The sequence below is a fragment of the Calypte anna genome, chromosome 19 (genome assembly GCF_003957555.1).
Source record: "Calypte anna isolate BGI_N300 chromosome 19, bCalAnn1_v1.p, whole genome shotgun sequence".
NCBI lineage: Eukaryota > Metazoa > Chordata > Aves > Apodiformes > Trochilidae > Calypte > Calypte anna.
The window spans coordinates 5,941,265-5,958,114 of NC_044264.1; the positions used below are offsets into that span (position 1 = coordinate 5,941,265).

The window sequence follows — 16,850 nt, forward strand, 5'->3', positions numbered from 1 at the left end:
AAGACCCTTGTGAGTGCACCCTGGTGTTTCATATGACCCTTAAAAAGAGCTGAGCTGTTGGCATGGCAAGGGTGTGCACTTCTTGCACCCTGAGAGTTCTGCTCTTTCCCTGTTGCTGTACCAGGATTTCTCAGTGTTTGCAAAATTTCTGCCAAAGATCTGTACCTGTTGTGAAGTTCAGATAAAACCTGCTGGTGTGAAAAGGTGCTTAGTTGTTCTTTTCATGAAGCTGGGCGGGTTCCAGGTTCCCCACAGCTGCCTTCAGCCACTGTGCAGTTCTGTGCCTGCTCTCTTGCCAGGTGAAGAGGGGTTTGTACCCAAAATGCCTGGAGGCTTTGTCTGTCTCATAGGAGAAGGTGGTGACTATGGTGTTCAGTAAAGGCAAGTTTAGGAAGGGCTGTGGCTTCCAGAAAGGATACAAGATGACCTTGATTATCCTGTGCAATTGTATCAGTAACCACATCTTCCAGTAAGGGATGTGGGAGCCCAGTTGTATTGAGGGGTCCATAGAGGACAACAGCTGATGCCTTATCAGAAAACCTTTTCTTGTTGGAGTGTCATCATAGGAATAATACACTTGTCCAGCGAGTAAATCTGGTTTCAGCTGCAAGTTCCTTGCTGCAAGAACATGCATCCATGCAACATTCCCTGGAGAAAGATGGATAGGAGAGAAGCAGGTATTCAGGGAGAGCTCAGTTTTCCTGTTTACTGTAGAATGAGCACATTGGATCTGCCACCTTCAGTGCCGTGGAGCAGGGAAAGCACTTGTCGTGTTACTCAGCTGTACCACAGAGAGACTGAGTAGTTAATCCAGACCTCTAAGATACTTCAAACCTTTGCTCTCCCCTTTGAGCTGGACAATTAATGTGCCTTGTGATAGTGGTTCATGTGAAGGGAAAGGGCAGGGTTTTGTAGTGAGAGCAGGATGAATGGGAGGCAGTGCTCGAGGGTTTTATTCCTGGCTCTGCTGTGAGCCTTTGAAGAAGTCACTTGATTTATCTAGGGCTGATTCTTCTCTAACAGCATTTCCAAACTACTGTTATCTGCACTTTTGGAAAAAGACATATAAGTGTACTGCACTGAAATATCTATAACCCTGCATGATTTAAGAGTGACTTATACTCCCCAAAATGCATTCAGTGCCACAACAAACTCTTACTATAGGTTTTCTGAATAGCTGCTTGTTCTTGTTAAAATCAGTTACGTAGTACAGCTGTTTTTGCAAGGAATTTTACAAGTCATGTTGGTTTAATTTATCAGAATGAAGAGGAAATTGAGTGTTTTTTCAAACAAAAAGCATTTTTAAAATATTGCCCAATTTTCTCTCTCCCCCATATATCTCTTGAAATGTTTAAATAGAAAAAGAAATATTAGATCTATCCTTTTTCTGCTCCTTTTTTGGTTTTTTCAGTTTGCTAACCATTTCTGCTATGTTGAGGGGAAGAAAAAATGGGAAAAAAGAAAACTCTTCCCAGGAAAACAGTAGAATGTAAACAACTGTTTTAAAAATTTTTTTAGCCAGCCTAGGTCCAAATACAAATATTTGTACTAATTTTCCAAACTCATATCTCTGTCTTGGAAGAGTATAGCTAAGCAGACATGTAAAATCCCCTGTGCTGGAAGCAGTCTGGTAGCACCACGTGCAAAGAGATCAACCATTCACTCACTCACCCACATATGTGCAATTTCTCTCTGTGTTTTCAGGCTCTAGGTAGTTCAACACTCCGTTCCTGGCTTTGGCTGACAAATACAACTCTTGAAGAAATGTTGCCCTCTCCCCATACACTGTGTTTGGACGGATGATGCAGGCTGTCAGTTTACCTCCGTTGCTCAGCTGTAAAATCAGGGAGGGATGTTTATGAGTGATGGATTCAGAGATGAAATCTTCCGCAGTGGTGTTGGGTCTGCCAGATAAAACCAAAACCTGGGAACAGCAGGCTAGAGGTGTTAACCTTTGCAGAGGGGATCTGGACAGCTAAGGCCTGGTTTAGGTCCCTATCAACACAGGGAGTTGTACAGTTTGTTTTTTTTATTTTTCCTATCATAGCAGCACCAATGTGGTGCTCACTGAGAGCTTTCTGGTGCTCTGATGTATAAATGAATGTTTGCAACCTGGTTTCTTATGCCCTAGTTTAAGACTGCTCTTTCCAAACTCACACTCCTCCTGGTGGAGTTAAAGCACAGGCTCAAAAGGCATCACCTTTTGACCTTGCCAGACTGTGGCAGCTTCCCAGTGATGGGGGAATATCAGGCTTTGGTAAGCTTAGAGCAGTGTGGTTTGTGCATCAAGTCCAGGCAGTAGCTGGCTGCACACATACAAGTTGTGGGGTCTTAGTAACCAGCTCTCTCCTTCCACCCACCCTGTGCTGTAACACCAGGGATGCTTTCCATTGATTTCTATACCTTTTTTCCATTGGCTTCCAATACAAGTTTTTCTGCCATGGCCTTTGTCTTCCCATAAGGCAGCTCCACTTCCCCACTGTATTTGGTGTCCTCAGTTCCTCTGAAATAGATTGTGAGAAACAGTGAGTGACCATGGAGTAGAGCACAGGGAACATTTGTCACAGTGTGATTTAGTCAGCAGTCCCTGCTCTCCAGTGATTTACCACTGCCTGAGAGTTCTATGAACCCGAGATCTATGCTCCAGCTTGGGAGAAAGAAGGCCTCAAGAAATACCAGGAAGCTCTGGGTGTTCATAGGCAGGTTTGTATGAAGACAATTTTATGTTTGAATTTGGTTTTGTGTAATAGTGTGATTGAAGCAAACAATATTCTGGCAGGCAAATTAGAAGGCAGTGGAGTTACCTTTTCAAGCAGCTCACAAGTGGCTGAACAAGGTGGAAAGAGCACAAGAAAATGGAGGGCAGGAAAATGAGAGCAATCGTACTTCATTTTTTCATTAGAGGTAGAGAAAAGCCTCTCATGAGTGATAAACTAAGAGGAGAAGCTGCTGCCTAATTTTCTTCACAGGGTTGATTAGAGCTGGGAGATATTTGCCAGTGCCAATGATCTCTGGAAAAAGTTGCAATCAGTGTGTTTGTGCTGGGATTATTCCTTCATCTCTCCTAGTAAGTTATGCTTGAAGGGAAGAGCAAAGTGGACCCATGATTAAGGGCAAGCAGGGCTCACAGCCCCAGTGAGGATACTGGTCTCCACTATGGGAAGCAGTCTGCTCCTCATCCTCCTAACTTACAGCTGCAAGGAGGAAAGCCCATGGGATTTAACATGTAACTGGCTCCACAGGCCCCAAAATAATTCCAGAGAGAACCAAGAGAGCAGCTCAGTCCCCCACCAGGACACTGGTGTCCTGTCCCAGTGTCTCTAGATCAACTTTAGTCCATTGCAGGATTCAGTCAAGCAGATTCAGTGGGCTCTGGAGGAGCTGGGGAGTGAAGAAACCTTGTTTGAAGCACTGGGAAGGAACATCCAATAACACTATGTGGCCACTTGCCCCCTTGCTGCCATGCCTAGCATGGGCAGGCTTGCTCTCTCTGTGTGTACTGCAGGAGACTTCATATTTTTAAATTCATTTACTCTGTGTTTTGTTCTCCTACAGAAATTCACCCTAGGCAAGCACCAGACTCTGCCTGCCGTGGAGTATCCTCACACAGGGCAATGAAGAATTATCATGCTCCTTTTGCAGATATGCAGCTCTTGGAAGGGTTAAGTGGCCTGTGATGAGTTCATGCAGCAGAGCTTGTTTTGTCAGACACTGGGTCTCAGGAGAGCAAGTTCTGACTCAGGCTCCATGCTTGACCTTGGGCAACTTGCATACTCTTTTCTGTACACAGATCTCCATGTGTAAAATGGATAATCTTGTTGCTTTTCTCTTGCCTGTTTGGCAGTCTGGTATCTTGTGTGTCAGATACCCCAGCTGAGATCAGGGCCTTCATGAGCTGCAGCACCAGCAATCAGTCAGTAGCATCAGAAATAGAGCTTCCTCATGTACCCAGGCTTTTATCACAAAACCATCCTCCTCTTCCCTGTGCTTATGGGTGATGAGCAAGAGACAAACCAGAAAACAAGCGAGACAAAAGATTGATTGTGCGTGGTTTGTTTTAAGCCCAGGAGAGACCCAAGACAATTAGGGGGTTATCTACAAGTTCTAGTTTTAATTGCTTTCTTGTTTTTTTTTAATCCAAATTCATTTTTTGTCTTGCAAAGCTTGTAAGCAGCAGCAGCAGCTTCACAAAGGAGCAAACCTGCCTGCTGTTCCTGGGCTGCAGAGCTCTGCTCCTGTTTGTCTTCCCCCACCCCTTTTGAAGCTCGGTAGTAACAAAGAGCTCAGCATAATGCTCTTGCTTTTCAAAATGATCACAGATAACTGAACGCTAATAAGACTGGAGCAGCATTGTCAGAAGGTATCTCAGCAGTGGCTGTCTCAGAGGGATTGAGACTGACAGAGGCATTTTCTATTATTGTCGGATGCTGAGGTGTGAGCATTATCCCTGCACCCATCACCCTGTCCAGAGATTAATCATGCTTTGTCTGCATCAATTCCCAAGCACATAATATGAGTTAAATAAAATTATATGAGGAATCATGGAGAAGAGGAATAGAAAAGAAGAAAAAAAATCCAGGCAGGTAGGATCATGGACTGGGGAAGAAGAGCAGAATAGACTGAGTGGGGATGAAGGGAGCTGAGGAGGAAGGGGAAAACCATATTATCTGTTCTTTCAGTCTGGAACACATTGCTGCTGCCTTCTGGTCATCACTGGGCTCCCTGGTGAGACAAGCAGTGTAGTTTCATAGTGGGCTCTGAACATTTCTCCTTTTACATTCTGTAATTCTCTTAATTTAAAATCAAAATCACTGGAGAAGGAGGACCACTCTCAGGCTTCCTCCCAGCATGATGGGAGAGCCTGAGTGTGTTCTGCAAAATGACTTCAAGGCTCTTGCTGGTGGTTTTACTTGTATTTGTGGTGGGTAAGAACTGGAGTTGGTGGGTGCTGAATGTTGATGTGTATCTCTCTGAGCAACAGCCTGGATGAATTTTTCCTTGTGCCTGTTTGTGCGATCATTAAAAGCCAAAGGACTGTCCTCACAGGCATGGCTTGGGGTAGATTTGTCAAGGCATCTGTGAACATTTATCTCTTAAAGTCATGGGACTAAAATACTAAACAAGGATGTGTCTGTATCTACAGTATTTTTAGAAATTTAGATATGCTAGTGACCAAATACCATAGCTTTTCAGTGACACAGGGTCTCTAGTGCTCATGGTCCCAAGTGGATTGAGGTTTATTGTTCTCATGGATCTTTTTCATAAGCCAGACATGTATTCTACAGACTTGGGTGCTTAAACACTTTCCAAATGAACTGGGTTATGCCTTAACTAACCTGAAAGTATGAAATTTAGGCTTTTAGATTATTTTAAATTATTTCTTAAGCAGCCTTTTCTAGTTGGGCTCAGATTTCTAGAGCCAAGTTACTGAGGCCAGCTGTGTCTAGACTGGTTGCCTGTAGAGACAGAACTTGACTTAGAGCCAGCTCCCCTTGCACACAAGTTTCCACTGTTTGAGCAGTCTGTATGGCTTCAGCCATGCTTGAAATCAGCAAGGAGCCTTCCCATGGTACATAGCAGACTGCACCCATCCCTACTTGACATCAAACATAACATAAAACTTCAGCTCCTGGCCTTCAGAAATACCAGCCCAGTTCTCAAGGTAAAAGCACCATTGCCTCATGAATACAAAAGATATCCAAATGCTGAGTCCTGAGCAGGACTCTCAGCTGATTGTGAAAGTCAGATCTGAATATCAAAGATCTATAAGCCCCTCCAAATCAATGTTGACCACTGTCTTTGTATTGCTCCATATCCCACCTTCACCACAGGTTTTCTAAACCTCTGCTTCTTCTGGGGCTGTGCGTCAGTCTCAGAGGAGCCACATACAGAAGACATGAGTTGAGCATAAGGCCCAGAAGTGTAAAGTCCAGGAGTTAGCCCATGTGAGCATATTGCCAGGAAAAAGGATTGAGAGATAACAGAGTGCAATGTACAGATCAGATCCAGCTCACACAAGTAGCACACATGAATACTGCAGGGCAGCTTCACACCAAAGGCATCTGTCTCCTAAGACTATGTGGCCAAATTTTTTCTGTGGTACTGCTAAAATTGTATGCTTTTGGCCACATTTGATAGTGGAAGCTGGGTACAGGCTTGCCAGCAACTCACAGCGGAGCTTTGAAGAGAAGGGAGTGGGTTGGTAACAGCAGAGCATCACCCAAATCATTTTGGATTGACCCAAAGTGAGGAGAGAGTAAAAACTCTGACCAAACAGCAGGGTGCAACTTGACTGATCACCAACTGTAAGCAAGAGACCTTATCTGAAACTGATTTTATGGCTTAGAGGGGCAGGGTTGTCCATTTTCCAGAGTGCTGGAGAAGATTTGCTCAGCCTTACCTGAACATGGGCTCCTGCAGTGTATTGGGTCCCACTGCAGCAATGGAGCTCGTGTAGACAACATAGGGGATGTTCAGGGCACAACAGGCCCTTAAGACATTTTCAGTACCTGTGGGGCAGGTTGGGAAGGACAAACATTAACCACCTTGCCTTTGTTCCTATTGTACAAATCAAAAGAGATTTCCAAGCCTGAGAGTCTGACTTGAAACAGATGCAGCTTTTTTTACGGCTAAAATGATACAAAGCCACAGGTGAAGGCAGCATTTCCTCAGGGATGTTTGCACAGGAGGGGATGGTTCATAACATGAGAGCAGCAGTTACATCTATAGCTGTAACATGGCTTAACTTCTATGGCTATTGACAACTGACTTGGACTTTGTAGCTGGTAACAAAAAGGGCAACTGGCAGCTCAGCAGAGCAAAACTCCATGGTTTCCATTTTTTTGATTCATGAGCAGGCTGTTGAATGGGGAATTGCAGCCTTCTGGCAAAAGGATGATTGGTGTTTTAGTTTCATATATTGCTCCACAGAAGTTGTGCAGATGACTGCAGGATGCAAATCATTGCAGCAGGATCTTGGTAGCTGTAAAATTTTATACAAAATTGTGAGGGCAGCTTACAAGCCCATGTGAAATTCAGATGAATCTTAAGCATAGTTTCATTTAAGAAAGTTTGATCTGGCTGAACGTGTGGGTCATTGTGTGGGTTTGGTTTTGGGTTTTTTTGGTGGTGTTTGAGGGAGGGGATGGTTTAAATGATTTAAGTCTCTTCTAGGGATGTTTTTTCATTCAGCATAATATTGATTCAACTTGATTCTTTGAGAACCTCAATGACAGCAACAATACCATGGTTGCATACTGAGGATCTTCAAATCTGATAAGGCAGATCTGAAAGGAGCCATTCATAGGGTTGGTTTCTGGAAGTCTCCATCCTATTTATATCTGGATAATCAGGCTCTGCCCTTGAGCCTTGCTGCAGAGCTTGCATGGGGTGGGACTGTGATTTCTCTGTTCTCTTAGTTGGTAAGGGTATAATCTGAATTTATCAAGGAAATCTGGCACTTAGGATCATTTCAGAGGGCATGAATCTATACAAAGACCTGGTGGAAAAGAACCAGTTTGCTTCTTATGCCTATTGCAATATATAAAGTTAACTGAGAACCCCTGTGGAGAAACATCACTGCAAACAGCTGAGTTAAAATCCATTCAGCTTTAAAAAAAAAAAAAAAAAAAGACAGATTTAAAAGTCTCTAATCTGTCTTTAAAAGTCTTTAAGTGACTAGATAGAGAAAATAATTCTTCTAGAAGAGGGCTCTTCAATCTAGTCAACAAGACTGTAACTGGATTCAGTAGCCAGTGGATGGAACAGAGGAGAGAATCAAAGCAGATGTAAATTTTTTGCCAAAACTGGTAATTAACCAGAGCCACACTAATGCTCTTCAGCATTGTTATGCCTCGCAGAAAGACATGATAGATAGCCCATTAGCTTGCAGTCCTTAATTCTAGGCAAAAGTCTTTTTGAAAAGGCATAGTCCAATTTAGCCACAAATTGTTGGGTTTAGGGCAGTAATTGGGTGAATTTCTGTGGCCTGTGTGCTTGTGTTAGGCAGAGGAGCCAGCTAGAGGATTACATAGTTGACCTGTCCTGATCCTATTTTTTTTTCTATGAAGTCTACAGCAGGTATCAAATACAGTTTGTTTTTATCTTTTAACCTGCTCTGATTTTAGTAGAAAACTTCAGACTACTCTCTCAGTTCAAGATTTTGAGACATAGTGAGGGCAGCAGCCTCACTTCAGGGAGCCATCCAAGGGGAGGCAGAAATGCAGAACAGTTTGTCACCAAAAAGAAGGCTCCTGCTAAACCATCTCAAACTGTGCTCCTCAACGAGACAGTCATGTTGGAAAAAACTTTCTGTGTGGGGTTTTCTGGGAATGTCACAAACATCTGCAAGAGGTCTGGTTTGCTAAATAGGGGAGCTGCCCAATGTTCCCTGCTCTCTCTAAAAACCTCCCTACACTGAAATACCTTGCTGCTAGCAAACAGAGAATGCAGAGCAAGATCTCACCAAGCCATTAAAAGGCAGCAGTCACCCTCAGGCTCTGAATAAGCTCAGCACACATGCACAGTACAGACTCTTAAAAGCATCTGGTTTTGAAAACAACTTCAGCAATGAAAAGAAGGATGAAATGTAAATGTTGCCCTTGAATGCATCAGCAAATCACAGGAGCCCTGAGCAGTAATTGAGTTTGAGATATATATATATATATATAAAAATATATAGAAAATTCCTTCCTTGTGGTTAACAACTGTTTTAGTAGCTAAGAGCCCGAGGTGCCATTGGAATTGCTGCTGTAATAGGGATTTCATTATTTTTATAGCCTGTGCTTATTTCCTAGATTTATGAACAAATTTTCTTTAAGCAGAGATCTTGCATCTAACATGAAATCAGCTCCTGGTGATAGGAAGAAAGTGTTGTGGAACTCTGTTATGTGTGGTTTGTAGACACGTAATAGTTGTGAACTCTTGACTATAATTAAAATAACATCATTCCCTTAATATTGTGGATGTAGTTCAACTGGTAATAGTCTTGCACTGTTGGATTTTTCTCCCTGGGAAAGCTGTAAGCTATCTTGAACAGTAGTAAAGTTTTAATGGCTGTCCTTGTCACACACTAAACAGTTTCTTACCACTATAGGCACCTCTGGATCACCTCAGTACTATCATTGAAACTTATACCCTTGACCAGAATAACTTCATAATAACTGAGTCCAGATTTCACTTCCCCAGATGAAGCTTTAGCAATGGAAAGGAGCAGCATGACCTGCCCTGGTCAAGGGGAGAGAGACAAAGGCAGAAACATCCCCATGGTAAAGGGAAGGTCCCAGGCACCTTTCTCATCTTGTAGAAGAGTGGTGTGTGAAATTCAGGAGTCAAGGGAGCACTGAATCAGAGAGGACACATTTGTCATAGCCTCTTGTATGCCTACACCAAGGCATGGGAATTTAAGGCTTTATTTAATTGCTTGTTTTAAAGAGCTTACCCCCAACATTGACAGCTCTCATTTCCCAAAAGGGCACAGTGTTTCTGTAGTCCACAACAGCAGCTGTGTGAATAACCACGTGAACTCCCCTCATGGCAGCAAGGAGCAGATTGTAGTCTCGAATGTCTCCTTTCATCACTGTCACATGAGTGGTAGCTGGAGAAAAATAATATAACCATAGATGCAGGGAGAAAGAAAAAAAAAGTACAAATCAGCATCCTCACCTTCTTACAGAATGAGAATCCTGCTTGGAAAGCTTTCTTCTCTGCAGGGCCAGCTGAAGCACACTCTAATGACTATGCCATTTGAATACATCACACCAGGGGAAAACACATCCCTGGTTTTGAACCCCAAGAAGTCAGATCTGCATCTGGTTTAACTCAGCACAGCACTTTTGCCAATTTGCATCAACTGGGGGTCAGAATAGCTGTGTCTGTCACTTCAAAGCTCTAGCATGCATCCAAGGAGTAGGACCAGGGAATGTTGGCCTGGAGCTGCAGCTGGTTCAGGATTTTCTCCGGCACGGGTGAATAAGTGCAGTGTTCTGGACACTTCATTTCCTTCAGACAGAAGATTTTTAGAGCTTGCTGGGAATAACACCAGGCAAGTTCAAGAGACATTGCACAGAGCTTTATTTAAATTGCAAATCCTATAGGTGAGAAGGGAAAATAATGTAACAAGTCAAAATGTTTCATAGGAAATTCCTCCCTTTGAGCTGCTCAGAAAGGTTTTTTCCCCTCATCTCATTTTTCCTCCCTTCTTCTCCCTCAAAATAGCTGTTCCATACATGGCTATTTCTTGCATGTACTGCTAATTTTCTTGCTTTGAGACAGCGTTCTAGCATTTAGGTGGTATTTTTTCCCTTTTTTCTTTTCTGTAGTTTAAAATAGGCCAGGCAGAAGCTTGGGTTAGGACGCTGTACTCCTTGGGGATTTATCAATAAGCCAGACAGCAGTAGAAGGCACAGGATTGCTTTGGGAAGGAGATGTCTCCTCTGTGCTGCACTTGTGGCTTCCTGGGGTGCCCCATGCAGCCAGGGATCAGGGTAGTGATTTCTGAAAGATCATACATATTGAACAGCTCAAGGAAGAGGCTGTGACTCCAGCTGTGAAGTCACATCATCTGTTGTGCTCAGTGAGCAACTGCCAGCACAAGGTGGTAAAGGAGCAGTGTTATTCCTGAAGTCAAAGGAGGGGCAAAATTCAAGCTAGCAGGGCAGCCAGCAGGATGGTTGTTAAGAAGCATGGGGATGTAGGAAGAGGCAGTTCTACAAAAGGGTTAAGCTGATGTCTTAATTAACATAAGAATTGGTGGACTTGCTCATGGGAGTTTCACTATTAATTTAATATTAAAGCACAGAGTTGAGTAAGCAAGAAAACAGCAGAAAAAGAAGGAAGGCATTGCCCATGTAGCAGAGGTTATACACTTTCCTGGAGTATGCAGAGCAGGATGCTCCTGCTGAAAGTCTTTCCGAGAGCTGTGAGGTGTCAGCAGCCTCATGAGAGGGATTTTGGTGCTACTTTATGGTGAGGGGAAAACCCTAACCTCTCAGGCTAAAGTGTTTATATGGTCTCTTTCTTATCATTTGTCTTAAGGCAGCTTGTGCAATTAAGACCATCAAGAGAATGATGAGGGATCAGCCCAAACCAGGGAGGTTACAAGGCAGCCAGGAGAAATTTTCAAATTGGAAAAGCCTTCTGAGCTTTATCCAGGGCCACTGAAGTGCTGATGGGTGTCACTGCAGCTTTATTGCATTATCAGCTACTTTGGAAAACTTTTGGAGGAGGGACTGGAAGGCTGCAGTAGAGCAGATGGACCACTTCTCCTTAGAAAGGAGGTAAAGAAGAGCCAGAAATTTAGAGAACAGCTTGATTTCAACCCCAGGAAATTCAGGAACACACACTTAACATGTGTGTGAGCACCTGTGGGATAATAAGGAGAATAGAAGCAGCTGACATGAATTTGTCAAAAACAAATCAAATCAGATAAATCTCCTTTGTTCTTATGACAAGTTAACAGGCTGTATGGATATTCTGGTACAGGTCAATGTCATCCATCATGATTTTGGACAGGCTTTGAAAACTCTGTGTCATTCTCATAAATAAGACAGTAAAACATGATCTAAATAAGCCACATTGGGGTGAGCACAAAGCTGGCTGAGTTACAGTTCCCAGGGAAATGCCAGCTGTAGTAGGCGGCTGCCCTGGGGCTCTCCAGGGCTTATTGCTATATTTGAGTCTTTATTATAGTTTTCATCAAGAAACTGGCATATTTCTTCATCAAATCAGCAGATAACATCAGACCGAGCAGGACTTGAAGTGTGCTGGAAGTTTAGGGTATGAGCTGAACGTAAACTAATAGGGCCTGACAAAAAAAACCCAAAGAGGTGAAAATTGATAGGGACAAAGAGAAGATATTGGGCTGAGTAGGAAAGAAGCAATGGGTCCTCATGAAAGAATTAAGCTGGTCCAGGAGAGCTGAGGAGCTATTGCCTGTCAGCAGGGTCTGGCAACTGTGAAGCAGGTATAATTGTACTGACAGGTACAAATGGGAGAACAGTTGACAGGCCAGAAGGAATCCATCCATCATCTTCATGCAATGGGGGCACATCCTAACCTCAGTGCCCCTCTTCCAGAAAAGACCAACACCAGTGCCCAGAGATACAGCAAGTGTGAAGAGCAGAGAGTGGAGGAGTGCACAGAGCTATTTTAGCCTCAAGGAGAAAACAGGATGGAGTGGAAGGAGGTGGTTGTCAAACATAAAGGTTGTTGTAAAAAAATCACAGTATTAACCTATCCTACCTGCAAGGTTAGAGGAGAAGTCAAAGACTTAAATTGCAGATTAGATTGTACCAACAAAAAATTGTACCAACAGGCAGTGCAGAAATTGGGTGCTTGAGGTGGCTTGGGAATGAGATGGAAGAACATCTGTCAGGAATGTTGTGGCCGAGCTGATTCTGCCTTGGGGTAGACAGGAATGGCCCCTCAGGGCTTCTTCTGCTTCATTTTTCTGTGGTGTTAGGCCACAGACCTCTTCTGGATCAGGGACTATAACAGCTTCTTAAGGTTTAAACAAGTTGTTTTCTTCAGTTATGGGTGCTTTTTAAAGCAATGGGCTACCTGAAGTCTTGGGAAACCAGTTGGGTGAGTACATCTGCCTAGGGAGGGGTTTTGATAGTGATGTTTCCCTGGGAGTCTACTACCTTGCTTTAAGTGTAACTTGTTTTTATTGATATCTTCTAACAGATAGGATCTCCCTTATCATGTTCTCCTCTCTAATTCAAAGGAGGCTGAAGGTCTGGACAGTGAGAGGGAGGGGGACCCAGCCCACCATTAACCAGGCAGAGCACCACTGTCTTGTTTTGAATATGTGAAACAGGTGGTTTTCCCCCAACATATCTTACTGTAATCAACCCTGGTGAAACATCAGAGGGCAGCTCTCATTAGATGATCAAATGATTAATTATCTTAGGGCTTGTTTGCTGAGTCTCACCTCTTCCTTTTTTTATGCGCAGCACAGAAGAACTACTATAGGTTTCTCTCCATTTTTTCAGTCATTTATTTCACAATATCTGCAACAGGTTCTGAGCATGATTCTATTATTGTCAAGGCTTGGGGGGATTGTTTGTTAATTTTCTCAGAATTGGTAAGTGGCTGAAGCATTTCAGGAGCATGATTTTTTTTGTCCCTTTGCTTTTAGTCAAGACTGGTTGAGCAGAAGCAACCAGGTAGCTTCAGTGATATATACTAGGTGCACATATTGCTCCTCACAACTGCTTGCTGAGTGAGGACTTAGACCCTCCTTGTGATGTATCTCTTGGGGATAGGCACTCTAGATCTGCATTGCTTTAATTTAGTCCTATGCTGAAAAACCTCTCTGAACTGGAAGGTGTTTAATCCAGGCTGTTTAATCCAGGTGTTTAATCCAGGTTCCTGCCCTATGCCTGTAGCTCTGCTATCTCCAGTGTAATACCAGCTGTCTTGAAAGGGAGGGTTATGGCTGCTAAAGAAAAGCTTCTGCCCTTTTCTTACCTGTGGTGAATTTTTCTGCTTCTTCTCTTGCTACTGAATCGAAAACTCTGACTTCTTTGATGTAGTCTTGTTGAGACAGGATCTCTGTGATCTTCTCCCCAATAAAACCACATCCTCCTGTCACCAGGTAGACCCAGGTTCTCTCCATTTCTGAAGATGTTTTTGTGGTTGTAGTGGGAGCAGAGAGAGTGAGTGAAGGTTGCTGCCAGGATCCTGTCGTGCAGTTCTTTCTCTGCCAGTGTTTTCTGAACTAAGTCTAAAGTTTAACTGTCATTTAATGTTACTGGGTGACCATTAACTGCCTCCAGCTATTTATAAATCAGGTTTTCATTGGCACAGTCACACAAGTGCTGCCACACACATACTAATACTGCACACAGGCCACTTCTGGGCTCACTGAGCCTTTCCTTTCTACCATAGTATTTCATGGTCAGTGGGGCATCTCCAGTTTGCCTCAGTATGTGGTCAGTTTCAGTCCAAAATTTTGATGCCAGCATCTTGGGACAGCCCTTTTCCTCTGGCTTCCTTTGTTACAGCCTATAGTTGTCTGGGTGCTGCCCAAAGATGGGGTGTCCCAGAGATGTGCTTGGGACAGCCATCACTTAGTGTGAAGGTACAAAGGGCTGAGCTGCTTTGTGCACCATACAGGCAGGGGCAGGAATGGCCACCTGCAACTTGATGATCACTGACTATGATTATCTAGGATGGGTCTCCTGAATGAATTAGTCTTTGAGTTGGAATATATATATAAACATGCACACACATATACAAACTCTCATACATTTAGGGGGAGCAGGTCCTCTCTTAATTTGAAAAATGCCCAGGAGTAAAAGCTCTACAACATCTCTTGGCAAATTGTAACAATGGGTAATTATCATCCTCATTAAAAGTGCACACCATGGTGTTCAATCTGCTAGTGTGTGGATAATGCAGTGCTTGCTGGCTTGGCTGTGAAGAGTGTCTGCTATTCAGTTTGATACTTGGATTTTACAAAAAAAAGGAATTGTGGTTTTTGTCTAAGGGTGCTTGATTTGGTCTTGAGATTGGGCTGTGGGAAGACATCCTCTGGTACAGTTGTTTCTCTCTGCCTTTCTCAGAGTCTCAGAGATGTTAAGTCAGGCCTGATCAGCTACCAGCCTCTCCCTTTGATGCCAAGCAAATTATTTCCTTAGTTCTGGAATAGTCAAACTTTTCCAATCCATCTTTGAACCAACTTGTCACCATTTTTAATGACAAGTAGACATAATGTCCTACAAGGAAGGGAGCAAGCCCAAATAGGGTAATATAATCTCTCTGCTTAATTGGTCTTTATAACATGTACAGTGTAGTCATCACCTTCCCATCCACAGTGTTGCTTGGGAATCTTAGGATTAGTTTGTACCTGACTCAGGCTCACTGCTTTCCCCATCCATCCCTAGGTGCAGGAGGGAACAAGTCCTTGTAACCCTTCCCTGGTCATGTTCAAATAGACTGAAATGGTTAGCAAATAGACTGAAATGTGGACAGCAATTCCAACCATGACTGTAGAACTGCTGTTGCTGGAGCCATCCTTACACTGGTGTTACTGCCTGTACAGAGCAAGCTCTATGGCAACTTGCTGCTGAATGTGTGGCTAATGAAGAGTTAAGGTAGTTTATTAAAAGAGTAACTGTTTTGTTTGTATAAATATATGTATTTATTTTAATCAGCTCCTGCTAGACATTCAATCTGCTCAACTCTGCCATTGATTTTTCTTGTGCTGTGTTAAGCATTAGGAGCAGTGCCACTGCCCCTCACTGGGATTACAATCAGTGGCCATAATGGCCCAGAGACCAACATGGGCCTGATGCTAATTTTGTGTTTGGCAGACCAGCACAGCCACAAACATCCCAAGAAATTAATTTAGCCTTTTATCCAGCAACTCCCAATCTGTACAGTAGTGATTAACAGAACTGCCTTCCCTCAAAGGACTTTTTTGCAAGGATAAATGTGTCAGAGTTGGAGGTGTAAGGACACAAAAACCAAGATAAATATACCCTCAGAGACTCTGAGAAGTGCTGCATGGGAATGTTTGGCATCAAGTAACCTTGAGTATGTCCTCATCAGAGATGCAAAAAAAACTGTATGAAGCAGAGGCCTTGACACTCTGGATATTTCTCAGTGGTTACAACACTTGGCCTTTGCTACAATATTGGTATCCGCATACCTGCAGTGTAATCTGATCAGTAGGAGGAAAATAATTGGCTGTGATTTACATATCTCTTGGTTTTGTTAGGATGTAAAAAAAACAAGTTCAGAAACCAGAGCTGTCACCTCTTTGACAGAAGCAGCCCAGGTTCCTCTCCTACAGCCACAGCTCAGTGGGAATAAAGCTTTCCTCCCAGGAGCTGTGAGCCCTGGGTCTGGACTGACATCAAACTCCTGGAGGAACAGGGCAGGAAGAGGCTGCCACTGCCAGGCAGTGCCTTGCTCTGCAAATGCAAAACAAGATGCTCAAAGCTGACAGTCTGAACACACTTACACAGGCTGCCCTGGGAATGAAATGCCTCATCACAAAAATGGGATATACCCCTGTACCTGGTGAGCATGGCTGGGAATGTGCAGTAGTGACTGAGGGTGTTGTCCTAGACACAAATCTAGCAAATATCTGCAGAGGAGTCAGTCCCATCATGGGCAAGGAAATGGTCAGATTTGGCACACCCTTTTAGCAACTCCGCCCCATGGAAGATTACCAGAAGCAGGGTCTTTATGCACAAGGGGTTTTTTTGAGGGACCTGCAAACATATAGTCAGAGAAAGTTGAGATGGCAGGAAAGCAAAACAGATGCCCTAATTCCAGGATGCAGTTTGCTTGAACTTGCTCTGAACTGGGTAAATACAAGACACCTGACGTCAGACTCATTTACAGTATGTTTATTTCTCAGTGCATTACATGAAAGGTCTTTGGTATTTGTGGGTTCTTGAATACTGTTCCCACTCTGCTCTGTAAGAAAATGCTGAATACAAAACATTCCATATACAGTAACAAAACCCATAGCAAATAAAGAGAAATAGATATTTTGAACACTAACATAGCAATATGAAAACAGATAAGTAACCATGCAAGAGGTGGAACCAACAGGTTGTGTTTACAACAAACATTAGAGCCTGCCATAAATGAGTTCATCATGTCAGATGAGATTTATTCTTGCTCTAAGTTAAGAAATTACACATGATTGCAAGATACTGCCTATGGCTGCCCTATAAAAAGACCAAATGGTTGTAAAGCTTATTACAATGAGAGAAGCTGGGACCATTTGCACACAGACGAAACACACCGATATAAATAAAAAAAATTACTGTGTAAAATAACTAATGAAAAAGTTAACATTTCCTTCTATGGATGGGAATGTGCTTTATGGA

At 43.2% G+C, this 16,850-nt stretch overlaps 1 protein-coding gene across 1 annotated transcript; it reads right to left on the reverse strand.

Annotated features, from left to right (window-relative positions):
• Positions 1–208: 208 nt before the first annotated feature.
• Positions 209–13,701, reverse strand: LOC103529642 (3 beta-hydroxysteroid dehydrogenase type 7). The gene is made up of 6 exons (XM_008495117.1): positions 13,471–13,701; positions 9,440–9,595; positions 6,401–6,509; positions 2,404–2,503; positions 1,672–1,834; positions 209–648 (listed from the first exon to the last, which is right to left on the reverse strand). The coding sequence occupies exons 1-6, from the start codon at positions 13,616–13,618 to the stop codon at positions 209–211; spliced, it is 1,116 nt and encodes a 371-aa protein (XP_008493339.1). The 5' UTR covers positions 13,619–13,701.
• Positions 13,702–16,850: the final 3,149 nt, after the last annotated feature.